The following is a 19,318-nucleotide window of genomic DNA, read 5'->3' on the forward strand; positions in this document are numbered from 1 at the left end:
ATTGCCACAAATAATGTGTGTATGTTTAAAAAAAAAAAAAAATTCCTTTATGATGTCAGTTGGTGAGGTAGCAGCTGGAAGAGCATCCCGAAGCCTGGCCCAGCACATCCCAGGCCCGGGTGGTATTGAAGGCATGAAGGGGGCAGCTTCTGGAGTGGTAGGAGAACTGGCACGTGCCCGGATAGCGCTGGACGAAAGAGGTCAGAAACTGGGTGAGCTGGAGGAGAGGACGGCCGCCATGATGGCCAGCGCTGACTCCTTCTCCAAACACGCCCACGAGGTAAAGGAACTGTTTGCAAGTTGACTATGTGCAGTCTGTCATGATACGGTCTGGAAAACAAACAAACAAGAAATATCATTAAAATTTCAAGCCCTGGGGGGGAAAAAAAACAACTTGCAAGTAAATAAAGAAAAAAGTCAGAAGAGCTGAAAATGGAAGCATGTTTGGTTCTGTAATGAGGAAGGAGAAGGAGGTAGGAGAAAAACTTGATCGCTGACTGATGATTTCAAACAAGGCCATCAATTTTCCTTAAATTAACTCAATCTTGAAAAGTGATTATGCAACATGTAGTGTAGTGGAATACTGCAAAAGACAAGCTGAATGAGCTCAGTCACATTTCTAATCTACAACATTTGGCCACTAGAGGGCAGTAGATGATCGTGGAATGGAGGATTGGGACTTTTTTTTTTGGCACATTAAATGAGATTCACTTTCAGCACTAAAACGAGCTGTTGGGATAATTGTGCTTGTATCTCTAATTAGAAAGCTACGACTCACATTTTGAACCATAAACTAATTTTTCTTCTCTCTCTCTCCTTCCAGATGATGCTGAAGTGCAAAGACAAAAAGTGGTACCAGTTCTGATCGGTGAGGAGGGAGGAGGAGGGAGGAGCTAGAGCTTCGTGGACCGTCACCTTCCATTCACTCATGTGGAATCATAGTGACCTCCCACCCATTCGTCTGTCCTGTTCATCCATCCCTCCAAGCCTTCTTCACTGAGACACTCGGGATTTTCTTCCCTAGCACAATGATGAACACTGTTCTTACCTCAGTCTTAGGGTGGAACTGAGGGATGGACACGGGAGAAGGACAACCTCAGAGGGAGCAAATAAATGGTGTCTTTTTTTTTTTTCCTTTAGTTTTTTTTTTTCAAATGTTCTTGTCTCTTTGGTTTATCTCTGTTCAGCCTCTTCTCCGCTGAGGTAGCCGATGGGCTCACGCGCCTGGAGATCCTTCATTCTCATTTGCCAAACCGTCCTTGACTGTTGTCTTCGCTCCAAGCGTATTTGGGAACGATAACTTCAACACAGCTGAAAAAAGACTAAGTATGAAAAGACTAAACAAAATAAAAAAAATATTCTTGAAATGTAAAAAAGTAGGAAAAAGAATCTAAATACATCATTATATATACATAAATCTAATAAATGTGCAACACTGTATCCACTTCCGAGTGACAAGTATAAAGGCAAGGAGAGACAAAATGTGGGATTAGAAGCCTGGAGAAGGAGGAGGAGGAGGAGGAGGAGGAGGAGGAGGCGGAAGCAACGTTGGAGAGCCCCGCCCACGGGAAGTGATGCGATCGTCTCTATGCAGAGAGTCACAGGGATAAAAGCAACTTCTTCTGATGTACACTGGAACTTTTTGTCATCTTGCTCAACCTTAAGACTCTCCTCTGTATCTCTTACAGACTTTCATATCGTTACCAACAGTGTGTGCGTGAGTCCGTGTGCGCGTGAGTCTGTGTGTGCGTGAGTCCGTGTGTGCGTGAGTCCGTGGGTGCATGAGTGTGTGTGCGGGTGAGTGTGTGTGCGTGTTAATTTTCCTGCCATTCCTCTGTTTGTTAATTGTTCTGTTTACTGCTCCGCCTGTATTTATTGGAAAATATCTTATTTTTCTATCGTTGTGAAAGTGCAGATGATAATTTGGTTTTGTTAAGAACTATTTTTTTGTGGATCTGTTTAATTTCTCCTTTAAGAAAAGGGCTGGAAATCTAAAAGGAGGGCAAGGATATAAAAGGCATACCATTTAGTACTCACTGACATGGCCACATCTTTAAATCTTCAAACAAGTGCATATATAAAACCACATATTTTTATCATTTATCAGAGGATTTTATTAGCTTATATTGCCTCCCTCACCTTATAAAGCCTCCATAGTTTGGCCTCGTGAGTGTGTGTATGTGTGTGTGCGCCTGTACTGATAAATATGCTCATAGTCTAGCCAGATTTTCTGGGTTTCTCAAGTGCACACCATTATAGATATAGAAACCTTATTTTTGTCCTTGTTGGGTTTTTTTTTTGGTTTATTTTTTGCGTAAGGTTATTTCTCGAGGCGCGAGAGACAGTAGGTGTCAGAAACATTCACGATCATTGTTTGTGTCCTCACATTTGCGATAAATGCGGTGCATATCTTGTCTTTATCAGGCTTTTTATTAAACCTTTATTTGTATATAAGTGACAATCTGGAAAGTAGGTTGCTCAAGTTAACACAAGAGGAGAGAGGCCATATTTTTTCTGACGCCAAAGAGTTGCTTTAGCTTTTCCATATTTTTATTTTATTTATTTTATTTTATTTTATTTATTTGGCTCCATGAATCTGTACAATTTTGGATGTATCATATTAAAAAGGCTCCATTATGAAATCAGGGTTAAAGAATGGAGCTCAGCCATGAATAGTGCTAACGTATCACATCATTAGTTACTGCTTGATCAGACTGTTTCATCCAACCGTTCCACTACAGTAACTGTAGTGAGTGAGTGAGTTCGTGTGTCTTTGTCTGGTGTGTTTGTGTAAATTATAATTTATTATGTTTTAATTGATGTTCTAGTCCCCCCCCCCCCCGTCTGCTAGTCTTTGTACCAAGTTAAAGCCAGTAACGATGACAAAACAAGTAGGATAAAGAGCATTAAAGGAGAAATACGCATGTTCCGTATTTACACACACATGCTTCAACTTTAGGAATTCTCTTTATTTCTGCCAGCGAGTCTTCCGATGACTCTTAACTAGCCTCGCAACCACAGATCCGGCCTTCTTCGTGTTAAATATTCTATGTAGTGTGGATGGTGGTGGTGGTGGTGGTGGTGGTGGTGGTGGGTTGTTATTTTCCTCCCCAAGGTGAAGATGAGAAGAAAAACAAGTTCAGGATTAAGAAAAAAAAAAAATCAAGGTCATCCCTGAAAAAAAACAAAACTGTTCAATGTCTCTGACCCAGCCGTTTTGTTTCTGTTTTTCTTTCTTTAATTGAGTGGTTTTTTTTCTAGTTAAATCTCTGTTTCCTGTTTATCCAGTACAGTATGCAGTATTCTTACCTGATAACAACTCACACAAACAAAGAGGGAGTCCTTTCTATCTGCCATATGCCATCTTCTGTCCTGGATTCAACAGTTATCAGTGGGTTGCAGTATTTTTCTCATTGTAGCCAATTTTCTTGTACAGTTTTATGCAACTTTCACATGGATGTTTATGACTTTATCTGCTGCCACAAAAATTTAGAAATTCTGTAGATAGAGATTACTGTGCAATGGAAAATAAAAGTGGAAAATGTATATTTATTTTTTTCCTTTTTGGTCTTAAAGCATCCTTTTGAAATCTTATAAAGGGATTTATTTTGAAAGAAAGAATTAGAAATATATTGCATTAAGATGTAAGATGTGACTATCAAGGATAAATGCAGTATTTTGGCCGATATTCTTAGTGTTCAGACTCAAATATGTAGACGAGGGAACAAATCTACTACTGTATTTGAATTATTCCACTAGATGGCAGCAAACACACAGTTTCCTCAACATGCAGTCAGAATGGTTGTCAACATGATTAAATGCAATTCTTGAGAACTACAGGTTATAATTAGTGGATCTAATTAGATTGGAGCAAATCAGAAACATTTTTTAATCCCCAGTGTAAAATTTTTCATTTTGTTGGTGCTCATTAAATAATAGAAAATACAGTATATTTGCATAATAATGAAATGGATTAAAAATGGTTAAGAACATATACCTTCTGCAACAATGAAAAAGGAATATATGCAAATGAGAAGTATGCAAATACATCTCCCTTACACATCAATCTGTACCAACAAAAATATGCATAAAATACTACCCATAGGAAAAAAGCGAAACATGCATAAATGTATGTTTAATTTTGAATAATAATATATGTATTATCAACCAAATTATTCAGTTATTCATTCAAATTCTGCTCAGGTAGAGAAATATTTACTCTTTAGTATCTCAAATAAACACTTAAATTTGATATTCCATTGCTTGCAAGAGTTCAACAGCTTCACCTGCTGTCACCAGAAAGAAGTGTTCAAACAAACACATCAATTCTCAGCTATCAATATCTCTGCTGTACGTTTTTTTTGTTTTTTTTCCCCACGAATAAACATCTTCCTAAACTGAAGTTAATTTAAAATCATCAATGAGGATTTTAATGCCCCCCCGTCCTGTTCTCCAGATCAGTTACTGCAGCAGGTCTACGGTAGCCTGGTGGACTCACGGGCGTCATTTTTTAACGAGTTGACATGGGCGACCCCGGCTCTCACCGTGGAATCTGTAATTACCTGGGAAAATCTAGACGCACATGCGCAGAGGGGTTTAATGTAGATGGCATTCGTCTGATTGACGGCTGGGGGCCTGAACCATAACGTCATTAAATCATTTGGAGGTGATTGGCTGAACGTTTGTTTGGCGCCAAAACTGAAGTTATGATCACGGAAGTCCAGACGGTAGAGTCCCTTCGCTAACACCGGCGAACTTCAGAAAAGGAGTGAATTACTAGATACTGTAATTTTATATAACAGCATGTTATCAATATATTGGAGAAGACGTTTGAATCCGTGACTCTGGAGGATAATTTGGAAGTAAAACACCTTGGCATCCACAAGCTTCGGGATTGTATCATCACTCCAACTGTCAGTCCACTTCAGGGCAGTGTTCTGAGACCAATTGGCTAACGGCTAGCATAGACGGCGAGCACACTCTCCCTATTCAAGTGAGTCTTCAGCTTTGGTGAGTGAAAGAATATTGAAATCGTTCTGCTTTTTTATGCTTTAGGGTATTTTGCTTGTATTTTTCTTAGCTGTTCATATTGATAGTGACGATTGTATCACTGTGTCGCTCCTTATCAAGGCTGTTGTTACTGTCAGTAGAGCTACTTATTATGATCTACCGCCGAGTGGTGATTACAGTGGCTCGGTATGCGTAAGGACACGAGTTCGGAACCCGGTGGAGGTTCTGGCCAGTCATATTTGGTCCGTTTTTATTATTATATGATGTTTTTACAGACTTGATCGGGATCCTTCAAAGTCATGTGTGCGCTTTGTGGTGGCCCTCAGCGGTGCTGAGCTCTGCACTGTTCACTAACCTGATCTTGGTTGGATTGGCTCAAATATGGCGTGCATACCTCCAGATTGCAATTAAATACTTCAATGAAGGAAAAAAATACTTGGTTGCCTTCCATCACTGTGGTAAATTATGCTGAATGAAGACTGGATATATGAAATAAGTGGTTTAAATACTGCGGAAATCATCTTTACTAATGAGTTCCAGTCAAAGGAAAGATTTACTGACTTACTATGCTGACCTCATTAGTGGCTGGCACCTGTTGAAATTGAATGTAAACTACTTAAAATCCATCGAAAATGTATTACTATAAAATATGAAAAATATAATATTTTGTGATTACAAACATCTGAAGGAGTCACACATCCCTGTTGCAAATACAGTACTTATCCATTATTGCTGTCAGGAATGTCAGATTTTTTTTAGAGCTTAAATTGTCCATTTTTCTCTGCACCTCTATATATTTGCATCAAATGTAAGGAAAAAACTGGGCAAGAAGGCAGTAGTTGCATAAATATTCACACATTAAAATATCATGAATAGGGGTTGTAGCCCTGTTCTCTGTGTCATCATGTTAACAAAAGTATCAGAGTGTGTCATTGTGTTCCTGATAAAAGATAAACTGCAGTTGGAATGGGGTGAACCATGTTGATTGGTTCAGTGTGTCTGGAGTCATGAAGAGAAGGTCACTGGGGAGAAATGTTTGTTGGTGTATACTATTTGAACCATTGACCTTATTAACATAAGTAGAAACAGACAAGCTATAGGTTTAGGCAATAAAGACTTGGGCATGCTGTTCAGCAGATGACACACCAGGGTGACTGTTGCCATGGCGACGACTAACATGAATGACCCGAGCGTGTCTTGCACTGCTTGTGTAAGTGTGACACCTAAGGGAGGCTGCAGAATGGATCAACAGAGGATGTTTTAGTTTGATTGAAAGCATTCCTTAATTCAAAAACATAACTTGCTCTTTGTGTTATATTGAATAAAAGGGCTTTTCCTCGACAGTGTCAATGTAAAGTATGTCCAAAGAGAGAAGCATTCACTGGATGATGTTCTGAAATATGTGTGTAAGTTCAACTGTACAAAATCACTGTTTCTTGAGCAAAAGACAAAGATCATTCATGTTGTTCAGATTATGAATGCTTAATTTCAGGTTGTTCACCTTGTGAAATTTCAAGCTAAATATAAAGTCATGTATTTCTCAGGGTTAACCATACTGTAAAAGAATGTGAGTCTTATGCTGTGTTATAAAGCAATGTGCCAATAGATACTAGAGAAGAGACTATTGCTATAGGAATCTTTGGTCGCGCCATATGTGTGGCTACCATGGAGATTCCACTGGCACACAGCTGTGGAGACTACTTCTGTCTTAATCTCTGATACTGTACCTGCGGAAATGGGCATGGAGGAAGTTGGTGGGCCATGAGCTGTGCATATGGCGGAAAGCCTTGCCTCAGTAAATGTTGCTCCAGAGAAGGATTCTGTGCAAAGCTGTTGTTACCACTGCAACTGGGAGGAAAATCTGTAGTGGGTTTTTAGGCCATTGTATTGGAAAAATCAAGCTCCCACAGTGTATGTGAACATGGATTTAAGGTGACACTTCACTCAAGTGTAATTTGCCTTTCAAGTGCTCACAAATAGCTCACAAAGCCAGTTTTCTCCCCTGCAGCTTCACTTCTGTCACTCCAGAATGCTGAAAGTCAGACATGTAAATTTAGCTTGAAGCTAATGGGGCACCATCATGGTTATAGTTTGAATCTAAGTTATTTGCATTTAGCGCGATAACTTGATAAAGAACATGCGGATTATACAGGACTATGCACTTGAAAGCTTCTGGACATTTATGGACAGCTTTACTGTTGCATGTTTTTTGTGGCTATGAGACACCATTAGCTGCAAGCTAAATATACGTGGCTCTTTCTGCATTCTGGAGTCACAAAATAATGATGCCGAAGGAGAAAAAAAAACATCTTTGTGAGCTCAAGACACCTGTAAGTAAGTAATTGAAAGTAAAATGCAATTTTTGGGTGAAGTATACTTTTGAACCTTACTTTAGTTTTGAGTTGTGATGTTTTGTAATCCTTTTCTTCTTTGTTTTTTTGTTTTGTTTTGAGAAACTGCCTCCCCCTCTCTTATGTTTGGTTCCCTCCTGTGTTTCTGTCTTATTTTGAAATTTACTTTCCTCCTGTGTATTTTCGTCATTATTTCCTGTCCTTGTCTGGTTCCCCACCTTTTTGTGTGCTCACTCGTGTCTCATCTCATCCCAGCTCTCGTTATTTTGTGAGTTTATTTTAAGAAGCATTAATAAATCTTTGTAAGTTTCATTGATCGTGCCTACACCACGAAAAAAACATTTCCATTGAGACGAGAAAAATGTATCAACATTATAACTGTTGTCATTGTTTTATCACCCTGCCCTAGTTTGAAGGTAGCTCCCTGGGGACACATTTATAAAACACAGATTCCATCTAAATCGGACATGTTTGTTTGTAGAAGCAGATCTGCATACAGTGTCAGTGCAAAGACGCTCATAAATATTGATGTGTGTGTGTGTATTTATATGAATGTGCCTGCACAGCAATTGTTCTACGTATGTAGAGAATCATGGTAGCTGAACCCCCGTGTATTTAACATTAATTTAGAATCAGTAAATCAAGGCGCTTGTGTTGTTTATGCCATGAAAACCATATTGTTTGGAGACACCAGCAGTCCTGCAGCTAAAAATGAGGAGCGACAGTTGTGCAACCACAAGATGTCACATTTTACCTCATCTTGTACCAAATAAAGATAAAGCAAGAGTCAGAATGCCTGGTTTTCAGCTGCAAAAACAATTGGTGTTCTAGTTATTTATACTTGTAACATTTTAGATCTCTTTAAACAGGATTATGATGACAGCGGTTGCCTGGTCGGCAGAGAGAGCAGGCAGTCACTTCATCTGACAACTCTTGAATAATGGCCTTGCAGCGCAGATTTAAAAATGAGCATACATCCATGTGACCAGTCTCTAATCTGGCACGACTCAAAAAGTCTGAAATTCATATAGTTTGGATTGTTTCCATTACAGCTCCTCCCTTCTGTAAAATACGGTTGCAAGGTTTGAGTTTAGAAACATAATAAGTATATCAGCTTACTGTATGCCTCTGGAGACTGATGCCAAACGCAGGAAATCATCTAAACTGTAAAAACATGATGGTAAAGGTGGTGTATGTGGATGTTAGGGCATGTCCAGTTATATTAAGCAGCACTTGTCTAATGGGAACCAGAGCTCAGAAGAAATTCCTTTAAATATATATTTTGTTTTACTGTACCAAATTAACATCCAATCTGGACTTAAGAGAGAAATGTGTTCAAAGGATCATTTGCTTCATTCTGTCAAGCTGAGAAACATCTGTGTGTGTGTGTGTGTGTGTGTGTGTGTTACTTAATCAAGTATCATAAGCATTTTTTTTAAAAAAACAAGAAGTACCCATGACTTCTCTGTCCCCGTTGAGGATAAATGTCATGACCAAGCATCATCAGAAATGTCTACACATCATAAAAGAAATGCACATCAAATTTGCAATAGTTTATTAAAGTCAGAATTATGACAAATTATGCAGTTTGGTACGACGTGGATATATATTGTAGTAAATCAATTATTAACCAAAAAAAAAAGTTATTCCGTCTTAACTGAATCACATGTACTGTAATGTGATTTCAGAAAATTTTCTGCCACCCCCAAACTTTTCGTAACTTCAAACTTGCTATTTTCAAATTCCATGAGTTTTCCAGGTTTTTCAATGACTGTATGAACCCAGTTAGATTTATCAGCTTTTAGACCTTTGCACGAAATACAGACCAAAACAAAATGGCCACTGTCCAAACCCTGTGCAACTACATCTCAATTTGCTGTAATATGTGATTTTGAAATGCCACAGCACTAATAAACACAAATTGGGGTCCTGTGGGTATAATTAAAACAGGCACTGAAGTGGAGTTTAATTAGTCAGATTCTGTGAGCCATGACAACTGGATGTAAGATTTGGAGAGCGAGAGAGAGAACTTCAACAGTGTTGCTGTCCTGTCTTTTGAGAACGTTATCCACCTGCTGTTTGCTGCCGCTCGTACGTCAAAATGAACTCAGTGCCATCACATGATGGCGACTCGCTTTGCGGTTTAACCTCAAGTACTTCTCTGTTGGCACACTGATCTATACCCTTGAAGAGAGAGACATGACTACCATTTGGGCGCTTCCACAAGAACTTGATGTTTCGCTGGTCAAAATGGTTTATGCTGTTTAGGAAACGGCGGCTTGGCTTTTCCTGCATGTTAAATATGCCCGACATGCTGTTTTTCAGCGTAAAAAGAATGAAACTTTAATGGCTAGTTTGAAGGCAGCCGCAGTGCTGGACCGCATGAGATGGTACCATATCATTAACCTATAACTGTGTTCAGCAGAAAGTTTCTTTTTAATACTGTACATAATTAATTCACTCTCCCTCATGTTTAATTATTGCTGGGCCGGTACTGTAAGTGCATACGTTAAGCTTTTAAAAGCTCTTTCTCTCTCTCCTTTTAGCACAGATGGGCTCTTATGTGAAAGTCAGAAGAGTCAGAACTTTCATTTGGCCTAGCTACCGTAACACATTCATCAAGCATTTACGTGCTAGCATGTATGTTCACAGGTGTATTTGCATTAGCTTAGCAGTCCTTTTTTATGGATATGATAAATATAACAAATGAGTCATTCTCAGAGTTCTAAAAGGTCTTAGCTTGCCTCTGCTTTTAAAAAGTCAAGTACACAGAACCATATAATTGACAAGGCTATACTGTGTAATTGAAGTATATTTCAGATTCATAGAAGGCAGTCATACATACTTGCAAGGTATATTTTCTCCCCCAAATCAATTCACACCTATATTCATTTGCATGTATGTTATATTTGTAAATGCTTTTGCCGCTTTACTTCTGCCGTAAGACTGCAGTCTTCAACTGTAGCATTTCATCAGTTGTACACTGTGTCACTCCACAGCAGCATTTTTTTGGTATATAGATTATTTTATGTGTTCATTTATCTGGTGGATAAAATTCGCCCTTCTGAAAACCTCGAAATTCACTCTTAAAAAATAATCATCTTGCCAAAGCTATGGTTAAGGTCTGGTAGGCACAAAAACACGAGGTTTGGGTTAGGAAAGGATTGTGGTTTGGTCATTACCTATTATTGCTTGGATTATGTTTTATTACAATCAAAACCGCACCATTAGGTTTACAGGATGTTTAGAAATGTGATGGTTAAGATTGGATTTGTCTACCTCCCCTCAGATTTTCTCGACATGTACGCCTGCACATTGTAGCCTTTCCTCTTGTCATCACTTCTGAGGACACTCATCTAAACAAGCTGATGGAGCTTGTAGAGGGGTCCCATTCTCCTGGTCTTCTCTGCCTTATTCACAAGTTTAATGATTCTTAATGACCATGGTTCTTCCTTCTTATTTCCTCTTTATCTGTGTGTGTCGTCCCTCCTGGCGCATCCTCCGTGGCTTTCTGGCATGGCAAGCTTTTCTGATAGGCTTTCAAGCCAAGTGTCCACTCTTTGCTGACATAATGTGTGGTCACTGACATTTAAGGCATCATGTTGCCATTGGAAAACATGTCAGTTGTCTGGGCCAAATATTCCACATCCTTCAGCACTGCTGAAATGTTTGATGTTGTACAACTTTGGAACTGTGGTCCTTGGAAAAGAGTTTCTGGCAGCTCTTCTCAAAAGACTGCAACATGGCCTTAAATGCACTTTTCTCTACAGTATTAAAAAAGATACAAGTCTTTTGCTCTGTAATGTGTCCTGTAATGCATGTTACAGCATCAGTATAATTCCATCTTTCTCTGTCACGTTAATTCTACTCGTTCTCCTAGGCCGAGTTGACCATGATAATATTGGTAATGAAGCACTCGGATGGTGTACCTACAAATGGTGGTGCAGTTCTGTCCTCTGTTCATTTTTATGTGGATGACATCAGCACAAATTCTCTTTACCACTTCTGTCTCTTCTTGTTTAATCAAGCCAAAAGCCTGAAATGATTGGGCCCACGGGAAAAGACGACCCTGAAAGTGGTTTCTGTTCTTGTTGATAATTTCATTCCAATTGGTTCTGACCTCTTTATTGTGAAAATTGAGTTGGCCAGTTTGGCAGCCCCTGAAATTTTGAAAAGGTTAAAAAAAAAAAAAAAAAAAAGTCGGTAGAATTGCTGTATTTGATGATGCTCTTTATATATTGTTTTCTCAAACAGAGTCCATTAAAAGCAAGATCTGCTGTATTCTTTCAGTGGCCTTTTTGATTAACATGAAGGGCTGGCCACAAACGGCAGGCCAAAGTAAAACTCCATTATCCAGTATTGTCATTTGTGAGCATAATGTACACGTGTATATGTGACATTACTTGCTTGAGCTACATTTGAAATGCAGTATGCATCATAATATACGTGACTTTTTTCCTTTGGCAGTTTGATCCAGTACACAGTTCCAGGGAAGATTTACTGTACAGGGTTCAAACTGGCACAGTTGTGGCTTTTTATACCTACAATCATACTTTCTTCTATTTTATTTGCATACTGATGTTGCTTAGGGTATGTCTACAAATATTCCACAATAAAATCAGAGCATGTAGAGTTTAATAAGTCCATGAGCTTTTTGTGTGAAATGGATATGGGAAGCGTTTTAGTGTGTGAAATGCAGTTCTAATAAATTAAATGAAAAAGTTGATGTTAATGAGGGAGTTTATTAGTCCCTATAGTCCCTGGCCACTACCGCCAATGTTTAGCATGTGGAAGGACACCAGCTCAGACTGTCTATCATTTAATATTATCAGCTGAGGTGTGTAGAGCAATAAATACCCAAGGCCCACCTCAGGTATTTCTTAATTATTCCTGAGAGAGACCCATAATCCTAAAGTGCAGTCTAAGAGCTACCGTGGGGATAATAAATACTCATGATCCTTATCTAGACCACACTGATCCCCTCTGTCTGAGGAGAGAGGTTATCATTTCTCTTACATTTAATCATACCTCTCATTTGTCCAGTGCCTGTTATTTCCCTTAAGGGAACAACGGGGAGTTTAGGAGCCCTCGCCTTGTGAGGGCGACTGCAGCATGCGCCATTAAAGATGATCAAGTGTGGAGAACCTACAAAGCCATTTATTCTTAATTTTTTCTTGGGCTAGTTGCAGATTCCTAGCTGTAGAGAGCAATTTCCTCCAGTGGTATGTTTAATTAACTCGTAATACCAGTGTCCTGGTATGTCAAGAATGTTCATGGATAATTTTGGCTTTATAGATTATTGTATGAAACAGAAATTGCTCTGTCGTAGGTGCCCTTTTATCAAAATGCCATACGGCCAATGTCTAACTGGGAGGGGACCCTTCACTGTCCTATTTGTCTGCTTAACGTCAGACTGTTCCAAATCTGGACGGTAACCTGCGGTTTGGGCGAAACTGCGGTCTTTGAGGTCTGGACGAGCTACAATTAGTACAACATTTACTTTTCGTTAGTAGTATAGTGAAGGCAATAATTTTGAGCTGTGTGATTTGTTGCCTTACTGTGTCCTGGCCCACGACTGTTGTCATAGAGGTGGAGATTGAGAAAACTGGAGGGTTGTGTATGGGAACCACTTGGCAAATTGTTCAACATGGATTTGTGGAGGTTTGCAAATTTTAAACAGATAGCAGATGTACAGGGAAGATTGGTGGCCTTCTACCATTAGTCTCAACATTCCAGAATTTTATTTTCTACCAATTATTTTTGGATTGGATTTTTTTTTTTTTTTTTTACCTTGAAGGTTTCTCTTGCGAGCTCCTTGGTTATATTCAGTCTAACAAATAAAGTTGTCTAGGGAGCAGCCTTGCCATGTTCCTCTGTGGTGGACTGGCTGCGGCATTCATTAAAGTTTCAGGCTCTGCAGTATAAACATTTGAGAGAGAGAAGCAGACTGAGATTCAGGAGTTGATCTTCTGATCTTAATACACGGGGGAGTGAAGTGAAGCCATTTACTCGCCTTCAGGACGTGCAACAGCAGTATGACTTATATAAAGCTGCAGAAGGGCATGTCACAATGAGCTGAAGACCCAGTGTAGTAAACAGCATGTTGGCAGGATATTAAGGAACTCAAATATTTTTGAAAACTCAAAAAATTGGACCTTAGGAAAAGAATAAAAGTATAAATGTATGTAATCCTGCAAGTAAACTGATAAATTTTAAATTCTGAAATTCTCTAGGTGGCACCCAGCCAACCTTACCTGGTGCAAGTCGATCCACACATCACTATTAAACAGTGTTTGTGTACAGTGCGACTCACTTCTTATTTATCTATTTATGGCATATTTGATGGGAATTGATAAAGTATACATTTACAAGCTGAGAACAGCTATCGTACGGTTTGTAGCTAACAATAACTTGCAATGTCCGTAGCTAAAAGGCTTTTGTGTAAACAATAACATTACATGTGAGTAGGTGTGAGACAGCAGTAACATGCATTGATAAACACACCTGGACGATCACATCAAGAAAACATACAAACAAAACATAACCACAGGAAACTAGATATGAGTACAGGATTGTTGCTGAATTAACTAGGATTTGGTGAGTCTCTTGAGTAGGGCTCTGTAGTAAAATCAGTACAGCACGATGCTGTATAAATACTCAAGGCCCTCGTATGGACATCGTGTATCATGTATTTTATAGCTTCTGTAATTTTGTGTCTTTCAAATTTAAGTGGTCAAATAGATTTATTTTGACCCATTTTGTCTGTTATCAGCACAATGAGATGTACATATTATCAGACTAGCACACAGCAAGTTGTATGTTCAACTCCATTTTGAAAATAAGTTGATTATGTGGAGAATCCCAGTATTTATTGTATCATTATCCCATTGCAATATTTTGTGATAAAATCATATCATGATCCATTTATTATGGCACAGACTTTATTGTATTATATTGTGAGGTCCTTGCCAATAACCCGCCCTACTTTTAAATGTAGAAGCTTGCAACAGATTTCAAGGGATGAGTTTGCTCGTTGCAGGACTTTGTTCCTGTCACACAAAGCTGTCTGAACAAAAGGTTTTTCAAACTCCAGCTTTGCAATCATCAGTCGAAGCTGCTCTAGTGGGTCTGCTGTTGCTCTGGTAATCTTTTGTTTGGAAAGGCTGATTGAATACAAGCTTTACATAATGAAAATCAATATTATGCGCACAATTTCAAATCTTGAATGATGGTACAGACCTCATTTGGTCCAAGATTTCCTTGGCCCAACTGTAGAGACGTTCTATGGATTTAACTACAGGCTTGCCCTTTTCAGATCTTTTCATATCGTGTGCGTGCAGTGTCTAATTAACACGTCAGGTCAGTTCATTGCCCTACATTCTCCTGCGACAGAACTTTGGGCCCAGCGATACGAAACACAGAATGAACAAGTTCAGTTTCACAGCAGGGAAGATGGTTTGAAGCATAAAAACAACCCATAAAACACAAACCACTAAGTACACAGCCTTATCCCTGCTTCCTTATTCAATTGTCCTTAGTACCGTTTCAGATCACATTCGATAATTGTTTAATGCACTGTTTCACAAAACCACGGCAAGGTACCATGACAAACAAATGAACACTAAGTGGTGAAGAGTGTTATCCACCCCAGCTCTGGAATTTCCTCTGATCCAGGCATTTCAATTTTGAATTTTTCAACGTCTGCCTTGCAGCTGCTGGTGTTTCCAAGGCAACCGTGTGATTGGGAAAGGGTATTTGAATGGTCGCTGTCAGCAAGGAAAATTGAGCGCTGCCGCCGGGATACATTTTACCCTGTGAGAGTTTACTTTAAATGTGGGTCAATCATAAGCTTCTATTAAGTCTTCGCCCTGGTGAGGCATAATAATTTGCATTTTGCTTGACTTGTCTGTATTCTATTAAGAGTGGTATTCTGCTCACTAGATTCTTGAACTGAAGAATAAATATGATGAATGTATTGCAGTATGAAATGGGGGGTGGGGGGCTTGCAGTGCTTGCAGGCTAATAGAGGCAGATGTCACCCTGCACATTCCTTTGCTTTGGAGCACTGTTTCTGGATCAGGCGGCTCATGTAAAAAAAAAAAAACATTTGTTGACAAGGGACAGCTTCACTAAGTATGAGCAGAAAAAAGATGCAAAGACAGCAATAATGTCTTCATAATAAGCAATTTAATTTGATTGCAAATTGTAAAGTCATGCTCTCATTTTGCTTACATGAAAATCCAGGCCCAATCAAAAATAATAATCATACATTTAACATAGATTCAAATGAGGCTATAAAAATTACCATTACACTGGCTTTTTAAGTTGTTAAAATGGCACTGCACACTGAAACACATTTTTGAACTGCAAATGTGTAAGTGATGGGACTGGGGTGAAACTCATCAGTACTGATGTTAGTATTAGACCTTTCTTTTCAAGTACAAGCAGAATTTTTTGGTTTGAAAATGGCTCAACAGGCCGTCTACCACATGCTGACAGAGTCAAAAGTTATTCTACAATAAACAGTTCTGTTTGCCTTGTCTTGGCTAGGCAGTGAGCCTCCACCATTGGAGACACATTAGTTCTAGGTGTTTGCTGTGTTTCACAAGAGGCAGCTTGAGTGGCTACAGCTAAGCTCCAGCTTTAGGCAGAATGACACTCAGCTGAGAAGCCACCACTAAGAATACCTTTGCCTCTCATGTCAAACAAAGTGCTGGTGCGAGAGGAGTCGCGGCTCTTTTGTCAGGCCTCACCAGCATACCTCATCCACCCATCCAACGTCCAGGATATCCTCCCTGTGTATACATGTCCCGCTAGCTATCCTTTGCCTCTCATTTCAAACAGACTGCTGCAATTTCACTAAGTTTTTTTTTTAAGTTTGCTTTGATGGATTATTTGTAACATACCTCACATACAAGCAACAGACGCTCATGAAAACAATCCCCATACAGCAAGAAATTCCTCTTTCATGTACAAATACATACTTTGAATGTCCATCTCAATTAAAATAAGAAGTCCACTCAGACAACTTAGACTTCCCCCAATGCCCGCCCCCTTCTGAAAAACTAACTTAAAACAGAAAGCATGGTGGAAGGGCAGTATGAGTGAGTAATGGAACTTGGGAGATATCTCAATCTACTAGACTAAATCAGAAGTTTAAGCCTGTTTTCCTTCATACCCTGCAAGAAATGACAGGACTTTTTCCAGTGCATTTTAACAATGCCAGGGGTGGCATGGCTCAGAGGTAGAGTCTAGCCGTCTAGCAACCGAAGGGTCCCTGGTTCGATCCTCACTTTCACCTGTGACCATTTTTAAGTATCCTTGAGCAAGATACTGAGCCCCTAATTGCACCTGATGGTCCTGTGACGGATTGGCGACCCAACCAGGGTCTACCCCGCCTCTTGCGGCTGCAGGCTCCAGCCCCCCCCCATGACCCTTAACGGATAAACATATAGAAAATGGAAGGGTGGATTGATGGATTTCAACAATACCATGATAATAACTGATAATTGTGATCATGTCTTGAAAAGTAAAATAAAAGTGAATGGACTCCTCATTGACTCATGCTAAATCCTTCCACCATGTTTTGTGTAAATTGCTAGTTTGATGTAATCCAGCTAACAAAAAACTCCTGGACAAGTCATTTGTGTGGAATTTTGATATGATACGTTTTATCACATTTGTTAAGTTCATGTAAGAAACACTTCTGTCTCCTTTTTATGTGGAATTTCTCACCATCTATCAATGACATGTGACCCCTTGCTTTCATGTTATCATAATTACTGTGGCCACTAGATGGTGTCAGTCTCTTATACATGAATGTAAGTAAGTCTCACCACTATTTCAAACCTATCTGCTCAGTCTACTGCGGGAGGACAGACTGCAAACAAATAAGACATAACAGAAACATCACTTCCTCTCGATAATCTCCGAATCATCACTGAAGTTGAGGGGATTCAATTCAAGTTTGTTACTTTCTTACTAAGTTATTAAATAGTTAAGGTTTTCATCGTGCTTGCTTCTCCTGGTAGTCCTTTGAATGCCACACAGTTCTTTTCTCTTGCCAATGAAAGACTACTTTTGTCCGATCTACTGAGATGATGACTCAGGTGCTACTGATTAGGACAAAGCACTTGAGAGACAAAGAATGACTGGGAGGTCAGGAAATGCAGTCTCACTGCCAGCCAGAGCTTTACTGGCTGTTCAAATCCCAAAAGCATCAACACATTTTGGTAATGAATAGCTATCTGTTACTCTAAACACGGTCTCCAGAGAAGTGGCTGTAAGAAAGGAGAGGTTTGTGTGTGTGTGTGTGTGTGTCATCATAAGCTCCTCACATTAAAACTTCCTCCCCTGTGAATACGGAGCAGTGACAAGCTTGTGCAGTGCTTACCTCAGCACTAACCAAGAAAGAAAGCAGGGACTGACCACATTGAGCTGGATCTACTGCTGCTGTTCATGGAAAGGGCAGGATTAGATTTCAAGCAGGAAAGAGTCTCTGCAGTCGACTTTAGCATCTGGCTTTCACCATTAAAAAGCCATGGATTTCTTTATCCAACTAACAAAGATGTCAAAGTTATTTCAACAGATACAAAGATGCCTTCAGCTTGGTAGTGAGCAAATGCTTTTTTTCACGTTTACCAAGCCTCCATCACACCACTAAACTACTGTCACCCATTTTTAAACGCTACAAAAACCATCTGTCACCTCAAGTGAAGCTGAAACCATTAATGCTGTAAGACAAAACACAAAACACAAGTCATCACGCTGAAATATTTATTTATTTTTTTTAAAAGTAGCTTTTACTGTCATTAAAAATTACTTTTGCTGTTTGTTTCTCTTCAGTCTTGCCTCCCTTCAAGCTCATATAGACACTCTCATATCTTTTAAAATAGAAATTCTTATAGAAATTGTTATTTAAGAATAAAAATTAGGTGCAAGTATAGCAGTAATCTGACTAAAAACCTCTGTTAAAGAAGGATGTGTTACCACTTCGTATATAGATAGGTAACATCTGCTTCGGTAAAATAACCTGCGTTAATCCTACTAGACCGAATATTGGCACTATATATGAATAAACTGAATGGGATTGGAGTCAGGCTAACTGTGAGCAATCTTCCAATAATCCCTAGTTTGATCAACTCTTAGTATGATCCCTCTGAGTTCAGCTCCTGTACAGTAAATGGAAAAAAAAACAACTATTCAACTCCAGTTTTACAGTTCACCATGGCAACACAATAAAAGCTGATGGACGTAGAGATGTTAATGCATGTGCATGTGAATAATGCATAATGCGACTTTGAGGGCTTATAAAACCCAAACTGTTTGAGTTATTACAAAGTTTTTAATAACTTTTGATCAGAACAGGTTACTGAGTCATGTATTAAATTTTGGAAGCCGTACCATAGCGTTTGTTAGGCGTCTATTTTGTTTATTAATTGTCCAAAATTGGACGTTAGCGTCCATTTTGTGGACTTTCTGTTGGAGTTAGGTCAGGGTGTCAGTGTATGATTTGTTTGTCTTGATGAGACGAATAAGTCGGTGTTGCTCCCATGTCTGTAGGACATTCCTACAGGCTGTAGCGGGCCTTTTTGTGTTCCTAGGTGGCGCTGTTCAGCAGAGCAGGTTTTTTTGTTGTTGTTGTTGTTGTTGTTTTTTAGATTATCAAATTTTTCGCCGGCCTGGATGTGCGTGCCAAATTTGGTGAGCTTTGAACATGTTTAGGGGTCAAATTAATTATTAAAGTGGCAGAATAATAAAGCAAACACAATGGGGTCTTCGGCCCAAAGTTCCTTTGGGCTCGGGCGCTAATAATAAGTCTGCATTGTTCATTTATTTGCCATTTACCAGAATTTTGGTTCCTCAATGGATAATAAAGTGGTTTACATGGCATTTCAATCGATTTTTTCCAGCTTTAATCTGACAGGGGGCAACAAAACAGGGTCCAGCAACTGAAG

The 19,318-nt window shown here is 39.2% G+C and overlaps 2 protein-coding genes across 6 annotated transcripts in view; both read left to right on the forward strand.

The window, feature by feature from the left end:
* The window catches only part of stxbp5a (syntaxin binding protein 5a (tomosyn)), a 101,913-nt gene extending 98,379 nt beyond the window's left edge, over window positions 1-3,534 (forward strand). For all 3 annotated transcript variants that reach the window (XM_086189337.1, XM_086189336.1, XM_086189338.1), the window contains 2 exons: window positions 60-280; window positions 824-3,534. In XM_086189337.1, the coding sequence (XP_086045463.1) occupies window positions 60-280; window positions 824-865 (263 nt within the window). In that variant the 3' untranslated portion in view covers window positions 866-3,534. The remainder of the gene's footprint in view (window positions 1-59; window positions 281-823) is intronic.
* A 1,136-nt stretch (window positions 3,535-4,670) lies between these two features.
* Window positions 4,671-19,318, forward strand: part of sash1a (SAM and SH3 domain containing 1a) — a 258,670-nt gene continuing 244,022 nt past the window's right edge. Inside the window, exon 1 of one of the 3 annotated variants that reach the window (XM_086190199.1) lies at window positions 4,671-5,010. The gene's annotated coding sequence lies outside the window, so the exon portion shown is untranslated. The remainder of the gene's footprint in view (window positions 5,011-19,318) is intronic. The other 2 variants (XM_086190200.1, XM_086190203.1) reach the window with 2 other exon arrangements.

The sequence above is a fragment of the Aulostomus chinensis genome, chromosome 20 (genome assembly GCF_037954235.1).
Source record: "Aulostomus chinensis isolate RoL2024-O1b breed Wild chromosome 20, RoL_Achi_v1.0, whole genome shotgun sequence".
Taxonomy (NCBI): Eukaryota; Metazoa; Chordata; class Actinopteri; order Syngnathiformes; family Aulostomidae; genus Aulostomus; species Aulostomus chinensis.